This window comes from Seriola dumerili, unplaced genomic scaffold, assembly GCF_002260705.1.
Source record: "Seriola dumerili isolate Sdu_G_001 unplaced genomic scaffold, Sdu_1.0 BDQW01000073.1, whole genome shotgun sequence".
In the NCBI taxonomy this organism is placed as follows: domain Eukaryota; kingdom Metazoa; phylum Chordata; class Actinopteri; order Carangiformes; family Carangidae; genus Seriola; species Seriola dumerili.
The window spans coordinates 6,004,908-6,027,087 of NW_019174328.1; the positions used below are offsets into that span (position 1 = coordinate 6,004,908).

Here is a 22,180-nt window from a genome sequence, read left to right on the forward strand (position 1 = left end):
TATTGACTGAATGTTTTTTGTATATGCATGTTAATCAGAGTGTGTGTGTGTGTGTGTGTGTGTTTTCAGCCGAGCGTTTTGGGAAAAAGCTGGAGGAGTTGTGCAGGGAGCGAGGAGCTCTGCAGCTGGGTTTACCCTCCAGACAGCCCAGCGTGGCTCTGTTCCTGGAGCGCCTCACACAGGTGGTGCACAGCGCCCTCCAGAGGGCAGACTGCACTCAGCGCAGGTCAGTCACACAACAGTATGACAACAATGATCCATGATGCATTATTAATGCAGACACACACTCACACTGACTAGACACACACCCAGAAGAAAGGAACATCATGACAAAATGGTTGGATCATCAAACTCTTGTTAATGTCGGTCCGTGTTAACGTGGAGGATCACAGTTCAGTTTAATACTTAACTGTGGTGGAAAGTAACTACGAACTTTCACTCAAGTGTAGTTTTTGAGGTACTCTTACCGTATACTTCTACTGCACTACAGTTCAGAGGCAAACATTATTCTTTTTTCTCCACTTCATTTATGTTACAACTTTAGTCACTATTTATTTATTTTACAGCTTCAGATTAATAAAACAAAAATATAATCAACAAATTAATTATGATGTTTTAAAATAGATTAAGATAAGGTCTCAATGATCCCAGGGGATAAATTCATAAGCTACACCACAGTATATAGAATAATCAATGATGTCCAATTTACTCTTAGATTGCAAAGAAAAAGAGAAAATCCTCACATCTGAGAAGCTGCAACCAGTCAATCTTTGGCATTTTTGATTAAAAGAAAATATTAAGACCATTAATTGATTATCAAGATATTTTCAAGTTAATTTTCTGTTGGTTGCCAAAATGATTAATTGACTATTTGCTGCAGCTCTACCTTAAAGTGATCCAATAATGTAATATAAATGGTTCTGAAATGGCCCATTCTTTCCTCCATTGTAATGTTGCAGGACAGAGCGGAGACAGAGGGATGTCAAAAATAGCTCCTGTAACAGGAAGGGAATCAGGTGGGGTCCCTCCTGAGGGCATCCTGAACAAATGTAACTGAAAGCTCATGCAGCAGTGCTGTGTTACTGTGTTTTCTGCACATACCTGTGTCTCTGTCCCAGTTTTTACAACAGGAAAACATGAAGAGATGAAGGGGTCAGCTCTGTTAAATAGAGTCTGTGAGTTGGAGAAAGAGAAAAGCATTAATAGACTGGCTCAAAAAAACTGTTGTTATAATGGTACATTAAATCCAAAAGGACCCTGAAATGTGGATGAAAGGTTTAATAAATACGGTTTAGTAATGTCATGATTAAAAATAGCAGCACCAGTGACTGTGTGTTTTTGTGGCTGGTTGTCAGGGAGGGCGCAGAGCCTGATGCGGGGGAGCGGACAGACTCACTGCAGGGACCGCTGCATCGAAGAGATCGTCTCATCCGAGAGAAAGGGATGGTGGAGGTAAATTCAGCTCGTGTTATGTCATGAAAGCTCTCAGTGGTCATTTCTGGCACTTTGTGTCACGTGTGTGTCTCTAGCCTGTTTCTTGTACTCTGCCTTTATCACTGCATTTTCCTTCCTCACATGAAGGACATTTCATCAATAGCCAGAGTTGTCATTAATATAAAACTTAAAGTGGCTTAATAGTCAAGTACCTAATCTCATTAATACTTATAATACAAAACTTATATTGCCACATAATAGTACTGATAAATGCTCATTTATTTATGTACTTGAACGTAGTGCTGGTTTAGATAATTAAAGTGCTGCTATTTCATTTCAGTTAATTTATAAGGATCCCAATTAGCTCCATAAAAACAGAACAATGTTATGCCAACACACACAGAGAGGAGAAGAAAAACTCAAACTGATGAATAAAACCTGAAATGACCCCCAGGATCAAAAGTGAAAGTGTTGAAACCTTCTGCAGGAGGAGATAGCCGAGCTGCAGCAGAGGCTGGCGGAGCTGAGGGACCGCAGTCGATGCCTGGAGCAGCAGATCCAGCAGGAGGAGCAGCAGGTGGAGGCTGAGGAGCTGGAGGGCTCCGTGCTGAGGAGCTGCACCGTTGCCCAGCTCCGCGACATCAGCCGGACCATGCAGGACCTCGTCACATCCGAAAACCGCATGCAGATCTCCGTCTCGCCGCCATCTTCCCTGCTCAGGTCAGCATCACATGCATGCAGAATCATTTACTAGTTTCTTATTACACCAAATGACTTACTTTACATGAGTGTTGAATTGGACAAATGTGTCATAGACTTGCAGGTGCACGCTGAGTACTTGATTACATGCTTGCATAACTACTAGCTGCACATAAAGATATATAGGCTCATACCAAAGTTTGTCATAATGTGTTGTAAAAATGTCCATCAGGATGATTGCATGAGACATTTTCAGATTCAGATGAGTCTGTTTTTGTTACTACTGATGAAATTTTAGGCTTTCTAAAAAGCTGAAAGTTAATTATTGAATCAAACCTGCTGTTACCTGGCACAGGACTGGCTGCTCAGGTACATTTACTCATTCCATAATTATGTGACCACCTGCACAAAGAGAGTTAAATCCCAATGAGCAAACTAGGGCTGTCACAATATCAGTTTTTCACTACATGATTATCGTGGCCAAAAGGATTCAAGATAATGATATTATCATGACTTCTATAGAAAATTTGAAAAAAAAATGCAATCTGTCAAATTCATATTTAATTTGTTTATTGGGTGTTTTGTCTGGAAAATGAATTAGACTCAAATAGGAGTGCGCACTTAATGGACAGTGAAAAGGCAACCAGATGAAACATTAGATCCACAAGGCCCAACATCTGCCCTCACAATGTTATCATATCTCAATTTTGAACACAATATCAATATTTATTTTTTAAAATATCACAGATAGCGTCAGTAGTGGTATATCATGACAGATTTACTACAGATCTCTGAACATATTAGTGACCTTTGCCATGTGTGCTCCTGCTCTGCAGCGTAGTGGAGAAGATGTGTAAATGCATGTGGAAAATCGAAATGCCAAACTGCACTGTGGAGTCTTCTATGAAGAAACACACTTAATACAACTGCATCTTACACCTTTGTGTGACGGTCACTGGAGTCAATTTCTGATTGGTTGAGCCAGAAAGTTGTAGAACTTCTATTATTTTTCATATATTGTTCATCATATATTTTGTGGTATTGATATATTACATCATATGGCAAACGCAAAATATGTGTGCTCCTTGTCGAGGCGTGGCCGATATTTTAACAGTGAAGTCCCTGTTGCCCCAGTGAGAAGTTTAACACATGCAGAACCCCCCCATCATGCAGTACCACTCGTCACCAGGTGGGGCTGCTAGAGAGCTGTGAGCGAGGAGTGACGCTACAGCAGTCATCAGTTCATGAGTGTTTCTCCCTGTATCATGTCACGTATTTTCTTATCATTAAATTAGCTGGTTTCGAGGAGGATGTGTCAGTGCAGATGTGTTTCACTAAATCTTTTTTCCTCCCAGCTTCATTAATCCTCTGACAAACAAAGTGACATTCTGAATCAGTCTTACAGCAGGACTGTCTTGTTTCGTGCCAGGAGTCACGTTTCAGCCAAAAACATCACAAATAACTGCATGGAAGACACATACTGGATGTACAGTATGTTCACACAAAGGATAATTCAAATTGCACAGATTTTTGGATGTTTGGGAGAATTTTTTTCTTTTTTACATCTAGCTTTTGCTCCCATGGAGGTTGAAAGCATTTACTGTAGGTCTGTCTCGACAAAAGCGCCTCCCAACTGAATGTCATGTAATGCACTGATTCGTAAGACTTAACGAAGAACAACTTGTTTGTTTTCGGATTCAGAGAGGATGTATCAAGCAGCCACAACAACTTTTTCTTTATCCCTCGCATCCCCTGTGCCCCCAGTCCTCTTCCCTCTTCCCTCACACCTGCTTGAACCTGCTTTGAATTTTAATGGTTTTTCTCAGATGCAAATGATTACTTTGCATCATATCCTCTGAAGTTAATAGCTTGCGAGGGAGCACTGTGGAAAGCCTCTCTGTCTTGCCACTCGTTAGAAAGACATGTAAATTGTACTTATCGCCTTCTCGGTGGCGTGACCCACCATCACTGGCATAATTTGATATCTGACATTTCTCACCCCATCTGGAACGCATTTCTTCTCGCTGCTGATTGAAAATTGCGGCCCCAGATTGGATATTCAGCTGCACATCTCCGGGTGGCGCGCTTTGGGTCATCATGATGATTGTGTTGCAGTTCCCTTCCCAAATAACACGGGGCTTTTCTTTCTCATATCAAAGTGTATTTTCCTCCGGTTACTGGATAAAAGAAATCGACACTATCTGTAAGACCTGAAGCCCTAAAAAAAAAAAAAAAAAAAAAAGAAAAAAAAAAGAGGATGTTGTAACGCTGATGTTCAGAGACAACATCTTAGTCTGACTCACCCTGAACATCCGTTTGAATAACATGTAAAGGGCAAACTGATTTTTACGATACGGGACGACTGGGACGGTTCTCAAGGTGACTGTGTTGTGCATAATGGATTTCATGCCCCCCCCCTCCCCCATCTAGTAATTGATTCATATCTCTGTCAACAAATAATGTGACCTTAATGGTTTGTCCTGTTTGCATGTTTACATACAGCACTAACATTCCTACCGTAATACGACATTTACCCTTGATATCTGCAGTATTCATCTGGACAGTTAAATCTAATGAGCCGGTCGATGAAAACGCATTCATCAATATTTTATCATGGTTATGATAGAAGCTGCTTTAAAGGCTGCCGTTATTATTGTAGGAATAATAAAGGCTCTCAGTCAGGTAAAAATGTTACAGGTTAAACTGAAATGACAGATTTAAAGCTGTGACCGAGCAACAAATCATCTCGCAGTCTTATTTTCAGCTCGGCTGCCCTTAGTGAGCTTTAATAATTGCAATGTGATTTTTAAAAAGTGTTTTTTTTTTGGTTTTTTTTTTAAAGAGTCGTTTTTCATGTCCTTATATGACATTTTATACTTAGAAATTAAAAATAATGGGCCGGATTATTGTCTTGAAGATGTAGTAAACGTCTAAACGAGAGGAGTGACTGGAGAATGAAGAACAGGCAGGACCTGGCTGTTACCTGTCACTATAAACTGGACCTGGTGGATGGTGCTTCTTTACAATAAGACTTTGTTCTGTTGAGGGGTATTCGATCCCAAAAATGTTGGGTTTGTCACCAAGGATGCTTAATCCTTACCAGAGCTAAACCAATTTAATGGCTCGATCAGCTGACTGACAGAAAATCAACCGGCAGTGATGAACCTATCACCTAAATCTGCAGCTCGCCTCATCTTTACAGTGAGTTTCAGCTCACAGCTTTCCCACTCTGATTCACTCTCACAGCTGTCCTGATGTCGTTCTCAGCAGGCAGCTCTAAAAACTCACTGTTAGCTGACACAGTTAAAGGCTAGATGGTGAACATAGTGGACTTACATTCAGCAGGTAGGCGCCAGGAACACGACTCCAAATTGAATGATAGTGCTCTGTATCTGCTGGTTTGCCATATAAACTGCAGGTTGTTTCTGCTTCCCCCAAGGGACAAAAAAACACATCACCTATTGCAGTTTTTTTTTTTTTGCAGCTGTGGTCAATATTTTTGTAATAACAATGGATCGACTGACTTTGTGTTGTGTGAAAGCCGTTGTTGATAGTGATGAGACCGCACATCATTATCATCATCTGACCCTGCAGCTCCACTCAGCTCAATAGGTGGTGGCCGCAAGTCTGAGCAAAAACATCAGAAAAACAAAATGGACGTTGGTTCCAAATGCTTTTCTTTTTTTGTTATTTTGAATTGAACCTCTTTGGGTTTTGCGCTGTTGGTCAGACAAAGGAAGACCTAAAGACATATGATCAAAATGATTGAGCAAAATATTAATCGATTAAATGATCAAACAATGAAAATATGCATTAATTACAGCCCTAATTTTGTCCTTCAGCACACAGAATAATTCCTGTATCAGACCACAAAATGGTAAAAATAAAAATCAGTCCAGTTTTTACATCCAACCAGACTTTAAACCTGCCAACCTCTTATTCTATTATCCGCAGGCTTTTTGTTGAAGTTTCTGCTGCTACAGGATGTAGACTTATCAGTGAATAACTAGTGCCTCCTCTTCTGCTCTCACTCACTGGATGAGTCCTTTAAGAAATCCCTTTATAAAAGTTATAACGCACTCAGTCATTCTCTTGACAGTGGATAAACCATTCTGTGTTGAGCAGCCAAATGAGTAGATCCAAAAAAAGCCCTCAAGTGAAGAAGAAATCACAAGAAATTAGTTTTTATGCTGCACTGCAACATTTTGATTTTCTCATTGCAGGCTCCAGGAGCAGGAGCAGGCATTGAATCTGTCCATCAAGGAAGCCACTGCTAAAGTAAGCCACTGTTCCTCTGACTGGCAGCTCAGCCTCCCTTCAGCATGCCAAGAGTGATTGAATGTGTATGAATATCTAATGAGTAGTAAGTCAAAATAGACGGTATGTGTTGTGTGCCAGCTTCAGTTGTGTTAAATATGCATACTAAATGTTGATGTCTGTGTTCATGAGCCTGTTTGACAAGGCAGTTGTAGGCTGAGAGTCAGAAACAGCAGGTAACATCCTCTGTTAAACAACATAACAGTGTAAAAAAATGTTTTTTTTTTTATTTCTTATGAGAAAAAGAAAAGCAACCAAATAAGTAAAGTTATGAATGCAGTGGGTTTTCTATGCATGTCAGTGGTGTATTCCTGTGTGTGAATGGCTTTGCCTGCTTCCGTTTGTATGTGTCTCACGGGTTTTCTCAGGGGTTTGCTTTTCCCTCTCACTGATCTCTGCACATACAGTAGATCTGGAAATAGTCGGAAGTCGCAGAAATCTGAAAGAAGTGGTGGGCACAGCAGGGGGGCAGGGGGCTCCGTAAAGACCTTTTTACTGTCACTATGTCCTTTAGAAAGTCATCATCAAATGGTTGGTTGATGCTACGACGGCACATCAGAGGAATATATTGGTTTTCCACAAAGAGACACTTTTGCCACAGTCACAAGTCTGTCCATTGTTAAGCTGAAATGAAAAGGTTTGTTCCTAAATGAGATATCCACCATGTGGAAAATAGCACACCGGCTGTGACAAAATGATTGCCGCAGTGAAAATAACTTTCACTTTCCATATTGACTTTTTCGAAATTGACAAATAGCCAGATGTGTTGAAATTAAATCACCAATGTTGGAATTTCTACAGTTTGAGAAGCGCTCCAGAGCAGCTCCCAGTTCATGTAATCTGTGAAATAAAATTATGCAAGCCCGTTTGAAAGAAGTGTTTTCTATATTTCTCTGGGAAGAAAACTCCCTGGAGATGTTCTGCCTCAGAAATACCAACCTATTTGTCAGCCTTTTCAAAGTGCTGCAGAAAACTGTGTCAGATTCAACAAGAAAATGCGTCAGAAAATCCGGCTCCGGCATCCCTTTGAGCAGTGAAAATAGTTCCTCAAAAGAAACGAAGCGGATCATGGGGATTGTATCTGGATTGTGTGTCAAAGTGAATACGTTGGAAAGAACAGAGGTTTAAAGGGCAGAGCGAGGGCAGATGGGGGGCCTGACATGCTGTATCTGAAGCCATCAACTCCGTGAATATTTCAGATCTGAGGTGCTGCGTCCCCATCAGGCCCGTGACATTCAGGGCCTTTTTCCTCTCTGACATTCTAATGGCATCTTTTATGGAGATTTCACATTTCCCTGTCTGTCCACCAGAAAGAGACGCGCACTCTTTCTTCCTAAAGGTTACAGACAAGGTAACACATGGGCGTTGATACTCTGCTGTGTATTCAAAGCGGTGCGGACGGAAATGAATTTGTAAGGCCTTGTAAGAATGAGTGTCAGAGAGAAAATGAAAACGGAATTGGAAATGAGCTATGCATCCTGTGGGATCCATGTGTCTGCAACGGTTTTGTTAGTTACCACCTCCCCTCCCCCCCCCTACCCTGTTCTCTCCTCTGCCTCTTCTTCTCTTTTCTTTTCCCCAGGTGGTCATGAGTCAGAGGCTGGGCAGCAGCCTGAGGAGGAAAGTCAGTGAGACTGAAACGCAGCTCTTGGCACTGCATGAAGCCAAACTGGCAGCCATCTCAGGTAGCTCTCCGCTCAACCACACCCCAGTACACCCCTGCCTGGATTTTACGTCTTTTATTTACCTCATTTATTTGAATCGCCCACCATTAGCCCCGCTTAATTATGCCATTAATGATCAAGACGCTCGTAAATAGGCAGTGTAAGCTTAATGTCCTCCTGTGGTGCACTGGTGCAGGTAATGACTTCAGCAGTGCCAAGGAGCTGAAGGCTGAGATGAAGGCGGTGTACCTGGAGCGGGACCGGCTGGAGGCTCTGGCCAAGAGGCTGCACAGCCTCAGCTCGGGGAGCAGCCAGGAGCTGGCCAGGATGAAGGAGCAGCGGCAGCAGCTCAGGCAGGAGCTGGAGCAGAGGGAGGCCCAGCACGGTGAGTCACTGAGGCCGGTCTGCATCAAGGTCACATGAGCTGCTTTCATCTTAAAGGAGAAACTGGACTGCTGTGGGCAACAGGGTAGAAGTAAGAGTAACAAACCATCCACATGAATTAATTTAAAAATATGTTATCTGAGAGAACAATGCTGTGTTTTTTTCACCTGCACACCGAGACAAGAAAGCATTTATCGTATTTTTAAAAGGTGGCCCTTCTTTCTTTGAATACACCTTTTTAAGTATCAATCCAAGCCCTCTCTTGATGTAGCTCCACACTGCGAGGACATCACTGGACAATGACTTTACTCCCAAATGAAGGAGAAGTGCTCTGCTGCTGTCAGTGGGACTTGGATCATCAAATGATTTACCAGCAGGATTGGCAGCTGTTAATAGGAGGAGGGGGGTGTGGTGGTGGTGCAGGGGAAATGATCCTTAGATTGTGTGAAGTAGCCAATTACCTCCAAGCTACTGAGTGCAGACATGACAGTATCGGCAATAACACACACACACACACACACACACACACACACACACACACACACACACACACACACACACACACACACACACACACACACTCCAACTAGAGGAGATCTGAATGCTGCTTAAAGAAGGGGCTTGCTTGCTTTTTAGGGTGGGGTGGGGTGGGGTTAGATTGGTTTGTCCTCCTGGCACTGGCAGAGAGATAAATGGATTTTGACGGCACCACCTGCAGTCTCTCTCTCTCTCTCTCTCTCTCTCTCTCTCTCTCTCTCTCTCTCAAGTCCATCAGTCACAGGGAGATTTCTAAAAAAGGTCACTCCGCTCTCTGAGGCAGTGAGACGGGAGCACGGGGAGAGGAAGGGGGGGGAACGGTGAAGTGACGGGGCCAGAGCAGGCTGTCGGGGACTGGAGCTCTGGATCGGGCTCCTGCTGCAGACCCCGAAGCATGCAATCAGCCATCTAACTTCCACTGTTATGTAAATCATTAAGGCCTGTGGCTGCAGCGTCACCATTAGTGTCGAGCCTTTGTCCCTGTCCTGAATGCACCCTCAGCTGTCACTAGGGGGCACACTTTCATTGTTGCAATCAGGGTGAGGTGCATCGAGTTTACATGGGGTATGTGGTAATGCATGAACTTGGTATTTTTGTTCATGCCAGTTCCATAAATTCATATTATTGACGTGGACACCGATTCTTTTCGCTTTCAAAACCAATCATCTCTCTTTTCATTCCACCTATGCGCATGAAACTCAGTCACCTGCCTGATTTTTGCTGCTGGAGCACAGTCCTGCACACCATGACTTGCTAACCAACCAGGGATGGTGACAGCCACCAAAGACACGTTCAAGTTCACATCAGCACCATAAACACACAGAGCACCTCACGCAGAATAATGCAGCTCTCGAGAACACGGAGGCTGGGAAACCAGTGACATGTAAAACGCTCCAGCTAAACAAAGGGGACGGGAATCAGGTGGGTAACACGTCACAAATGTGGGAAGAGACGGCATCTTAATGATTGGTTGTGTGGCGCGCTCAGATGCTCAAGTGGGTGCTCACAATATGGCAGCAGGCACAATTTCACAATGTGTTGCTGACACCAAGCAAAGGGCTCATTAAACTGTCATCCTTTTTGGTAATAAGGGGCTGGCACACGCTAGCTGGAAACTGATAGCCCACAAACAGCACATTACCATTTCTTTAGCTAGGGGGGATTAGAAATTACTTTCTGCTTCAAAGTCGAGATGGCCATCCTTTTGGTTTCTGGGGCATTTTTTTCGCTCATGACACTAGTGCCATCGTATAACAAGGAAACCATACGCCTGTTCATGAGAAAGTCTGTTGTCACGGGCTGAGCTGTAAAGCAACACATTGTTCAGCTGATGCCTTGACAAAATCTAAATACATACATTCAGTTAAACTCCACAGCGTTAGCTTGTTGAGCATCTCCGCCCAGTGTACTCTGTGGTGTGGGGGTTTTTGGCCTGGGAGCCATTAAGCCCCTAATTGCCATTGGCTCGATTGCTGATGAATACCAAACCCATTATAGCCCGAGGTCTGATTCCCCACTGAGGGTATAATTTTGTCCCCAAGAGAGATCTGGAGTAATACTAAATTTACAAATAAATAATTGAGGAGCCGAATAAGATGAGTAAATGACCCCCAGGAGTGAGGACATTCAAATGTAGGAGGCAGCGTCAGTGTGTGTTCCTCTTGATTTATCCAAGTATTCTTTTAATGCTACTGTTAGTATGCAGGCGGTATGTTCTGAAACAGCGGAGTAATGTGGCCATCTGTGATGAAGACAGTAAGTTGTCTGCTCCTCATGGCTCCACTGGAACGCATTTAATTAGAGGTTGTTGTTTTTTTTTTTGTCTTTTACTGAATCTCTCTCGCTCTGGTGTCACATCTGTGCAGGTTTATGGAGCCCGTCCAGGCCAAACTCACCTGTGCAACAATTGCACATCAAAATACTGTCACTCCGTGTTATTAAACAAAAGCAATTTCCTCTTAATGGAGTGCCAATCGTAAAGGTGAGGACATATATGATTTATTCATGCCTCTTTCAGGGTGCTTCTGCTGATGGCATGATGGAACGTATGACAGCTCCTCTCCTAAAGAGCCTGAATGATTGAGAGCGGTGTAGTGGTTAAGTGGACCCAGGAGAATGTTGCCTGGTTTTTGTCTCTGAAGTTTTGGCGGTATTCATTTTTTCCTGTGATTCAGCAGAGGATGTCTTTCCATTGTGAATTTGTCATGAGTATCATAACATCCATACCCACGAGAATCACTGCAAAAACAAAGAGAAGTTGATTGAGGCACCACTACAGTAGCAACCACCACTGCATCAATCAATTGCTTTTCTTTGAATCAGTAGCGCTCAGTAGAAGGCTGAGGTTCACAGTGTTTGTTATGTCACTTCTAGTGACTACAAATGTGTTTGTCAGCTGTTTGTTTTCAGCCATGCTCAGTCAGGATGACTATGTCAGTCTGTCAGTCCTACATTTTGGTGCAGACTGAGATACAGTATCTCAACAGCTACTGGATGTATTACCATGTGACTTTTCATCTAGTGGCATCACCTGATAACTTTGGGAGAGTTCCACTTTTCTGAGCCTCTAACAAAATGTTATTTTGCTGCCCACAGCAAAATAAGTTCGGCGTCTCTTCTAAACAAACTCTGTTTACTGGGTTTGACTTGAGTCATAATGTCAGCGAGTACATCTAACTTTTCAGTCAGAGCAATTCAGCACCCAGAACTGAAATATATACATATCCACCCAAGCACAGATTTTGTACACACAGCCAATTTTTTGTCAAATGATTCCTTTTGTTGTGAATTCGTGCATAGCCCAACAATATGTTACGGCGTGCCGGCTGCAGTCTGTGCACTGCTATGCTCTGTGATCCCGCGGCCTTAAAGCATCATGGGTTATTGAGTGTCTGTCTGAGATATCAGCCTGTCCCTCTTCCTCCATTAGCTATGCTGCCGGGCTGCAGTTAGGTTCAGATACATTCATACACTGTGAGCGTCTGCATATGCTGACACTGTGTTTGTGTTACCTGCAGTGCTGTTGCACTCAAACAGCCCGAGCTGAGCTTAAACACATTAATCACAGTCAGTGCCTTCAACTCGATTACAAAGACACACAATTTCTCTTCTGCCTTATTATGCGCAGGCTTTTATAACATGCATATCGGTGGTGCTGCGTTAGCACAGAGCCGCCTCTAATTTGTTCGACAACATGAAGGCCTCGCAGATGTTGGGTGCTTTTATTGTTATGACGCAAGTGAAGAAATTACTGCATTATTCACTTTCAATTAGAGAGCTGTTTAAATGCTTACAATGCCGCAGCAAATCCAAACACCTTGCAATCGTTAACTTCTGCTGGCTCATTAAAGCCCATAACTTCATCATCGCGGATCGCGCATCACTGGGAGATACTGTGTGTCTGCTCCATTTGCTTTGTCTGTCTACATCGCTGATTATAATAATTAGATTCATCATTTTTTTTATCAACTTTACATCTATTTAGCTGAAGTAATTATTTCTTCATTAGGCTAATGAATGAGCATTTTGACCTATATGAAGCAAATGGCCTCTTTGCAACATCCAGTAACACAGTCTCACCATCTTCCAATAGTGTCTCAGCTCTGTTTGTATTATGAATGAGTGGCCTCTTCGATTTTGGCCGGGGTCCTTGGCAAAAATCAGTGATGTTTAGCACCTGCTGAGATCACTGGTGTGAGGGGGAGGCTGAGCTCATGAATTTTCCAATGCGGACGCTGTGAGGTTCCTTCAACACCAAATATATGGCCCCATGTATGAGGGACTAACAGAGTGGCTCTCTTCTCTAGGTTTTTTTTTTTTAGTGCCAGTTTTATTCGCATGGCCTGCCAATGACAGCAGCCTCCCGCAGACTTACAGGAAGTAGTAATATCACCCAGTGCTCTGGTTCCACTCAGCACAGGAGGAGGCTCTGCTGCTTGATGTCTTGTCCCATTCTATAAAGAAAAGATTATTTTCATCTGTCACGCCCGAAAAGGCTCACTAGTTTTGCCACCGGTTGGCATGGCGACAGGATGGCGCACCGACTCTCCTCGGCGTATAACAGTATCAGCACAGGAAGAAATATTAAGTTAACAGTTGATACACTTGTGTCTGTATCTCCCATCTTCATCCGCCTTTTATATTTACTCTTTCCATCCCTCACAATATATTAATTCTAAATCTGGCTCTTGCTCTTGTTCGAGCTGCAGCCTACTTTGTCATCTCGCATCTGTACATGCTCTCTGCCATCCAAAGTCAGGCTTAATGCCCCCATGTATTATTCAGTGGCTATCTCCTTGCACGCTGCTTAACGGAGCCCACATGAATGGAAGTTGACAAGGGAGACTTTGTCAGGATAGGATCTCACATAGCAATTAGAGGGGTGGTAAGTGAGCTGTCTGGTCCACGTACACCAGATATTTGATAGCTGCTCCAGCAGCCTCCCTCTTCCCTCTGATTGAGCAGATTTGGCCACTTTGAATGAAGATGACTCTCAGGCATGATCCCTCTTTCTGTGACACACACACGCAACCCCCATAAATAGCCCGACTATCTCCATCTCAATTCTTCACCAAAGTATGGACGGAAATATGTGTGTATAAGTCTCTGTCTCTGTGTGTGTGTGTGTGTGTGTGTGTGTGTGTGTGTGTGTGTGTGTGTGTGTGTGTGTGTCACAGTCACTTTCTCTCAGACATTTTCCTTTACCTCCCGCTGTGCCAGCCCGCAGCCTGTCTCATCCGGGAGCTGATGCTGTCTAATAACCACCATGAAGACAATGATACAAATTATATTTCAAACCTCAGTGTGATTCAGAACACCCAATTAGGTGACTTTCTCTCTGTGTGAGCTCCAGTCAATGCGAGCAAGCTAAATGGCATTACACTGGAGTAGTTTCCAGCAATTTTTGTCTTGTGTGTTCTTAAAATGAAACGATTTCTATGCAGGACCATCATAGATTTTTCTATATGGTATGTGCTCAACTAAAGGAGTAGTTTGACTTTTTTGGAAATATTCTTATTCTTATTCATTTGATTTGATGCTTGATATCACTCATAGCTGTAAAGTAACTCTACTGTCAACAGCAGGTTAGCTTAGTTTAGCATAACCTGGGAGTTAGTGAGTTTTTTTCTTACTTTTGGACGGAGCCAGGCTAGCTGTTCCCACCTGTTTCCAGTCTTTATGCTACGCTAAGCTAACTGGCTGTTGGCTGTAGCTATATAGTTATTTATTTATATATTTCCCATACTGTCGAACTGTTCCTTTAACCAACAAATTAATTTCCCTCCTTCTCAGATTATTTCATTAGAAAACTCTTACAGGCTTGTAGGGATAAAAGTATCCACTGTTTTGAGAGAAAATAGAAGTGACTATAGAAAAGTCTGAAAGAATATAAACAATTTTGTGTAGTACAGTATGTTTTTTGATTCTTCCCTATCCTATTAATCATTATGTGCAACCGCATTGGGTGGCACTGACCCCCCACATTTGGGAGCCACTGCATCAGGGTGTGGGAAAGCACTGAATCTGACTGGTTGTTGAGTTGCACAGATGTTGGGATGGGCAGATGTATCAAGACCAGCTTTGTGTGTGTGTGTGTGTGTGTGTGTGTGTGTGTGTGTGTGTGTGTGTGTGTGTGTGTGTGTGTGTGTGTGTGTGTGTGGGTGTGGGTTTCACTGTGGAGGGGGAGGGTTGTATTGAAAGTTATTGCTTTTGTGCACATATATACGTGGTGCAATTTGATACAAGTGCGTCCTATTGTGTTCAAAGATCTGCTGCTGCGGGAGGCATATTCTCATGTTTCATACATGAGCTCATTAACGGCGCTCAGATTGCCCTCCTCTCCATCCTGACTGACGCTCCGCCAGCCTGTGTCTGCCTCCTCAGGCTCAGCTCACTGCTGGCAGAAGGGCACAGGAAGCAACATAAGCTATCCATCCAACTTTATGCCCCACAGAAAATCTGGCAGGATATAAGGACCTATGCCACGATAAAATCTCCTTTTATCCTCAGGCCATCTCCAATTTTATCCCTTCTTAGAGCAGTGGGAATGATCTTTCTTCGATTGTGTGTTTGTCTTAAGAGAGAGCCAGCTGGGCTTTTGCACTGAAGTGGACTCATGCAGTTTCTCACCACAATTGCCATCGCCAACTGTGATGACTACCTTTCCCAATAAAACCAGTGTACAAGATAGCAAATGACAAGTCAGTTTTAATGGTATTAGAGCTGTGATTTGTTGCTAGGATACCCCATCATGGCTAATAAAAGTAATAAATGAAGTGCAAGTAACAGGCCGTTGCCCTCTTTGTGCTTTTCTCTCCATACAGAAAGCCGACTGAAGGAGAACACTGCCAAGTACATCGAGCTATTGGAGGACAGATTGCACAGGTAAGAGTGTCTTGTGCCATCTTTGTCTTTTTAGTACAGACTTGAAGGCTCAATATTCCTCAGGAGTAAAACAACAAGAAGACATAAACAGAGCAACAGCCCCCGAGGAATTTCCTCTCACCTCTGTCGTCCTCTAACCACAGCGCTGTCTCCCCAATACATCACCTCACCCAGCGCATCATGCACTCACACCTTTTTTCTTATGCTCTTGTCTCCCAGAGCCCCTTTCTCACGTTTCGCTTCATCTCTCACCTGTGCAGTTTCTCTTCCTCTTCCCACCTTCTCACATATTTTCTATAGCTTTATTTTTTGATACTTCTACATCAGCTCAGTTTCCTCCTCCCTCCCTCCCTCCTTCCCTCCCTCCTCTCTGTAAACAATTTTAGACAAAACAATATCTCTCTCCGTCTGTTTCACTGTTTCTATCTGCGACTCAGAGCTCCTAAACCACTGAGGACAGGTCTGCTGAGGTGCGGGTGGTCGCCCAGCCCGGCCTGACAGTTACACAACAGGATTGTGGTGTGCTGAGTGGCTGACTTTTGGAGCAGAGGGTGTGGAACCCAGTCAACTGTTGACACCATACGCCTGTTTGTGCTTCCTTATGGAGATTAGAGCTGCTTAGCTCGTCTCCCCAGCAGACAGACAGACAGACAGACAGACAGACAGACAGACAGACAGACAGACAGACAGACAGACAGACAGCACCGAGCAGCTGCGACGCGTTCGGCTCTTATTCTGCAGCATTTTGGAACCATTTGTGTTTTACAGATGGATGAATAGAGCTAGTTATGTTTTTGTGTACACCATATGAGCTGTGTTTTCCACTCGGTCTCTTCTCTTTCTAAGGAAGGTCAGGCTTTCTGTGCTTACTGCAAGCCAGGAAAAGCCTACAGTATATTGTCAGAGACACAGTGTCTCTGCTTGAGTCTTGTTTCTATTTGTGGTGTAAGAGAAGGGTGTAACTTTCTGTGTTGCATCCTTTGAGAGCCAGGGTCACCTCTTTGGATGGGAGCCAGGAGTCAGTCACATACTGCAGAGCTTTTTGTTGTTGAGGGATGCGCAGGTCTATGTGGTCAAGGAGCAACGTGGCTGCGATCTCAGTGCTCAGCAGGGAAGCATGCCTCAGGACCTTTTCTGTCAATAGGGCAGATGGCTGCTTTTGTGTTTTGTTTGTTTGATTTTTCAGAGAGTACCTGTCTTGTGGAGAAAATAAAAAACAAAAAAAAACAAAAAAACCACCTCGGCAACACTAGTTGACTTACTGGAAGAGGCATTCTCAGGGTATTTACTAAATGGGTAAAAGCACAGCCCATGTGCAGTACATATACAGTACAGGACGACAGAGCTAGACACATACTGTACAGTAGATGCAAGTCTTTAAAGGATGCTGCACAGGAACACAGGAACTTACTTAAACAGCTAAAATCATCCAAAAAATACCATATAGATACAAATACTGTCCCAAAAACAAGAGCTACGTGAATATTAAAAACTGTTAGTGAATTTCAAAAACCACAAAGTCTCTTCTATTAAAGTTGTACTAAAGTTGGAGGATTCACAATAGTCAAATTTCAAAAAAGAATCAAAGACTCTTTGTTCGTACTATGGATCAAGAGCCAAAATCACTGCATCCTACAACTTCCATAATTCAACTCAATAGCATTTGTTATTGCTCCACACCTCCAGTGTACACCACAGCCTTTCTGTTAGGAATCTGATGTCTGCAAACACAAGCTGAGATGACTCTCTCTGGATGTTGGTCCATCACTTTGGTCACCATTTAATGGAGTGGCACAAGCTTTTGTAGAGACATACATGGTTCTCAGAGGATGAATCCACCACCATTAGTGATCACCTGATTCTAATAGAATCCAGTCTTGGTCAGACTTTGGAAAGCTCTCTCCAGGGCCACAGAGGACACAATAGAAGACTAGTACTCTCCGTGATGAATAGAATCAGTGAAGTGTCCCCAAGAATAACTAGAAAAAAAAAAACGAAATAAAACTCCATGTCCATTAATCGTCATCTAATGTACTGTATGCCCCTGATATTATGAATCCACAAAGCCTCTTTCTCTTTCCTAAGGAAGCCATTTTAGTCCCAGTCCCAATACCAATAAAACAAAAATAATAGTTCATTGAACGCTTAGCCTTGAAAACAGTCTGGCTACTGGGTGCTTTTTATCTCCCCTTTTAATGGAGCGCGTATGTTCTGTGATGCTATCTCTAAGTTTATTGCTTCAACCGCCTGTTATATGGATCACATGTATCTAACCAGGTTACCATTGAAAGAAAAATCACATTAAAGGACACCTCCTTCAGTATTGAGTACTCTAAAGTCATTTACTTGCTCATCACAGTCTATATTAATTGATTGGCTCTCCAGCCTTGGATCTGTTTCTATAGCCAGAAGCGTTCCGGATCAAATCACATATACAGCTTTAGCTTTGGGCGAAGACCAGCAGCTTCCACCAGCTCCAGTTTGGCACAGTGACACATATCTGGCTTGACCGCATGGGAAGTTGTCCCCATATGTGCATGTACACATTTACTGTACACGCACACACATTCACACTCAGTCACACAAATGCACCCATCATCCACTGTAAATTTTATCTGTCAGCTCTAATGTACATTGATGGCGTGCTGTGGTGATGGGAGGTGAGGAGAGGAGAAGAGGAGGGGGGCGGGGAGGAAAGAGGCAGATTAGTACTGGTGAGATGTCTGGTCTCCGTGGAGACGGATGGTGTTGAAAAAACCAATTATCTCTTCCTTGCTAAAGACTAGAACAGGATGTTAGAGCAGCGCAGATGCTGTAAGTGTGTCACCAGAGCAAAAAACATTTTATTCAGATTAGCAGCGCTGCACACTTGTTTAAAACATTATGTAGATGTTTCATTAGGAAATGCCTCTCGTATTTTTCCTATATTTATGCAATCTTCTGCTGAGATTTGGATGCCATTTATCATATTTAATGGACACAATGCAACTGGTGGAGAAGTCATTAAAATACTCTGTCAAGACATGTTCTTTTAGTTAAAATCGAAGACATGCTGAGAGCATCTAGGGAGGGGGAGTGAGTGAAAGAAAACAACTCTATTATCACTTGTAATGTACAAAATCTTGAATGTACATAAGATAAATGTTTGAATGTTTGAAGCACAGGGACACTGGTCGCTCAAGTGGCTGCTGCAAAAACCTCCCCAGACATCAAGCCGCCCACCTTACAAACGCTTCACTTCATTCACCACCCATCACACCTCATCCAGTAGTCACCACCTTTCACCATATTATTAGCACCTCTCGTCAGCTGGTGTCTTTCGAGTTGTTGCCACATGATTAACGTGAAAGATTTCCGTCTCCTTTTTCCTTCTCTAATGTGTGAATTCTCATTGTGTTTATGTGTTTTTGTGTATACTCGACATGAGAGGCACTGACTTGAGACCACAGGTGAAGATAGCACTAATTTTATTTCAGTCAGGATGCTAATTTCTTTGGGAAATGGTGCTTACTTATCGCTCATAGCCTGATCTTTTAGATAGCCAAAAACGTCCAGCTGTGCCTGAAGATAGGAGCTGTTTTTCACAGTCTGTCTCATATTGGTATTCAGGTGTGAAAGCTGAAGATGCAGCTCAGCATATGAGTATATATGCTGGATAGAGTGCAGACTATTGGCCAGACAGTGTGTGAACCCGCTTTGTGCCTTTTCACTCTAGAGAGCTCAGACTGAACCTTCTAGTAGCAGCAGGACCAGACCGCTGCTGCTCCGTTCAATACTAATCCGTCCTCTGTAGCTGTCTGTGTGCGCACGCGATGCCTTGAGGAGAAAGAGCAGTTCTGTCAGTCAGCAGTCCCACAGGGGGAGGGGGAGGGGGGGGGCTGAGAGACTGTAGAAGGAGTGTGCCTGCCTGTCTCTCCTTCTTATTACTGGGCCATCAGTGGAGCAGCACGCCCACACCCTGCCACTGTCAGATGGCAGGGCCGAGCGGCTGCCACCAATTAACCCCCGGGCGAGGAGGTTCATACCGACGGGCACCAGGACGCCACCATCACAGGGATGCTTAGGCGCTGACATGTTGTCTGAATTTCCTGTACAGGGCCCCGATGCCAGTGCCAGTTATTTGTAATGAATTGTGGTTGTCATTGAAGAGGAGCTTGTAGTGATACATGAAGCAGGCTTTGACATTTTTAGAGGAATTGATGATTGTACAACACTGAATCCCCACAGAGATTGATTTATGGGTGTGTGTGTGTGTGTGTGTGTGTCTGTTAACACGCACAAGTTAACACATATGTGCCCAACCATATCTGGCAATGTGTGTATGTGTGTATGTGTGTGTGTGTCCCTCTCCACTTCAGAAGAGACAAATAACAATGGCATGGCTCACTGGGTGCATCCTCACTATAGCAGAATTCAGAAGCGGCAGCGTTGAGTAGAGAATTAAAGGGGGGTGGGGGCTGGGGGCTGGGGTGAGCAATTTTTCTATTGTCTGTGTGCCAAATGAAGGTTAGAGAACGGCTGAGAGGCGTGCGTTGGCAGGGCACAGAGGTTGGCAGCCTTTTCAGACAGGAGATAGGCTGGAAAACAAGTGGCATTCAATTTTTGGGCGAGAGACGAAGGAACAGAGGGAGAGATTAAATAATACTGTGGGTGCATTTTGCCTTTGAGTTTGTTTACATATGATGGGGAATGAGCAATTTCTCAAATCTAACTGAGCAGCAGGGAGGTATACTCTAGGTGAAATTACTGAATATATTATAGAGGCTTATATGTAAGTATATTTCTGCTTAGAGTTTGAAATTGTTGTGTTTTTATCGTTCTTACCCACTCAATGTGCGATTTAGTGTTTGTGAGAGAGAATCTGGGTTGGAAATGGATGCGCACACACACACACACACACACACACACACACACACACACACACACACACACGATTCATCTAATATGTAATATGTATAAAACCCACATCTTCGTCCCTGCCTCCTGTCAGCACAAGATGGATTCCAAGGTTGTTATTGACAAGTAGAGTAGAGTAGAGTATTAGAGTATTAGAGTATTTCCTACTTTGAAATATTGATGCTCTTTAGTGTGGAACCTTTGATTTTTGTGTGTCTCTTAAAACTTATTGAAGGTAGAATTCAGATCAATGGATGTCGGCCCCCTGAAATGCCACCTGGGACCACACTTATTTGGGAATGATATGTTACCTAAAGGTCACTGAAAGAAGAAAGGGGGATAAATATGAATATTTCAAATGTCAGTCTGTGGAGGGGTATTTCATTTAAATGTAATGGGAAAACTTATTTTTGAGTTCCAGAAACACCTGCTTATAGTTCAACACCAACACTGTCATCACCATGGTGGACTACTGCTTTCACACAGTGGCTAGCTTAACCTAAATGATGGGACAATGAACAGAGAGCTCCACTGGACGGTGACCATCGCTCATTTTCTAAATAATACATTCAGTCAGTTGTAGCTGCTTTAATTGTTCTCTTCTGTTTTTGCGCTCGGAGCTTGGATCTGAGATGTCACAGGGGTCAGGGCGAGAGACAGTGAAAAAGGATGAGTGATTGTAATTCAATGAGTAGATAAACAAAAAACAATCTTTTTGTCCTCCCCCTGAACTAAAGCTCAGTGACCCCAGAAGAGATGAACACATCCAGGCTCTCTTTTCCCTCGCCACTGTGGCTCTTTGAAGGAAAGGGCAGCCTGAAAGCAGGACATTCACTCTCATTACATTTCGTCAATGGAATTCAAATCTTTGAATGATTTATTTCTCCTCTGTCACTCTTTTGAGTAAGGCTTTATTATAGTGATGTGATTAAAGATGTCCTTTGCTGTGCCTTTGCATCTACTGTGCTCACTTATCAGGTAGTCACAGCCAGGACATGCATGCAATAACTCATACTGTCATCTGTCCTGTTTTCCCAATATTAGTGTGATCATGATGTTTACACTTCTTGTCTATATACTTTAATTTAACATCTTATAACCCTACGAATATATATTCAGTGCACATTTGTACAACATGGAGTTGGGAGACAGCTAGCCTATTAACATGCTATATCTCAGTTGTTTAATTCATAAACAACCAGACACCATATACAAAGTTATGTACTTGAAATATTATTTAAATTTCTGTTTGTGTATGTATTTAAACAACATTGTTTAGAAATGAGTGAGTTTAAGAGGTGCTGGTTGGTGTATTATTGAACCTTTACCAGAAGCATGCTAGCTGTTTCCTTCTGCCTTCCTTCCTGTCTTTATGCTAAGCTAAGCTAATCATCTCTTGCCTCTAGTGCTATACTAAATGGCAGATGTGAAAATAGTAATAGTTTTTAAATTTTGTTGTGTCCACATTATTTTGTGTCCAAATTGTTTATAGAACTAAATTATATTTAAATCTTTGCCTGTATCAAAACTTTTTAGTAATAAATATGTTACTGCTAAATAGTATTGTATTTAAAGTATCATATACATATTACCAGATCATATTAGATTTTACTGTACCGTGTTTTTAAATGTACTTATTATGCCTCTTTCTGCCGTATAGTATGATATTGCATTTGCTTTATTCACTATGAAGTTGATTCATGTTTTTTCATAGTTTAATCATATCATATAACATATAATATGTTGTGTATCAGTATAATATATCATATCACATTGTATCGTATCTTATATTTTACTGTATTGTCATATTTTGAATCTTTTATCGTATTGTAATGTATCGAATCTTTTAATGTATCATATCATAT

At 42.7% G+C, this 22,180-nt stretch overlaps 1 protein-coding gene across 1 annotated transcript in view; it reads left to right on the plus strand.

The window, feature by feature from the left end:
* disc1 (disrupted in schizophrenia 1) overlaps positions 1-22,180 on the plus strand; it is a 44,199-nt gene that overhangs the window by 10,191 nt on the left and 11,828 nt on the right. Inside the window, exons 4-10 of the mRNA XM_022743855.1 lie at positions 70-226; positions 1,356-1,452; positions 1,922-2,154; positions 6,357-6,411; positions 8,033-8,135; positions 8,311-8,499; positions 15,359-15,419. Coding sequence (XP_022599576.1) covers positions 70-226; positions 1,356-1,452; positions 1,922-2,154; positions 6,357-6,411; positions 8,033-8,135; positions 8,311-8,499; positions 15,359-15,419 — 895 coding nt within the window. The remainder of the gene's footprint in view (positions 1-69; positions 227-1,355; positions 1,453-1,921; positions 2,155-6,356; positions 6,412-8,032; positions 8,136-8,310; positions 8,500-15,358; positions 15,420-22,180) is intronic.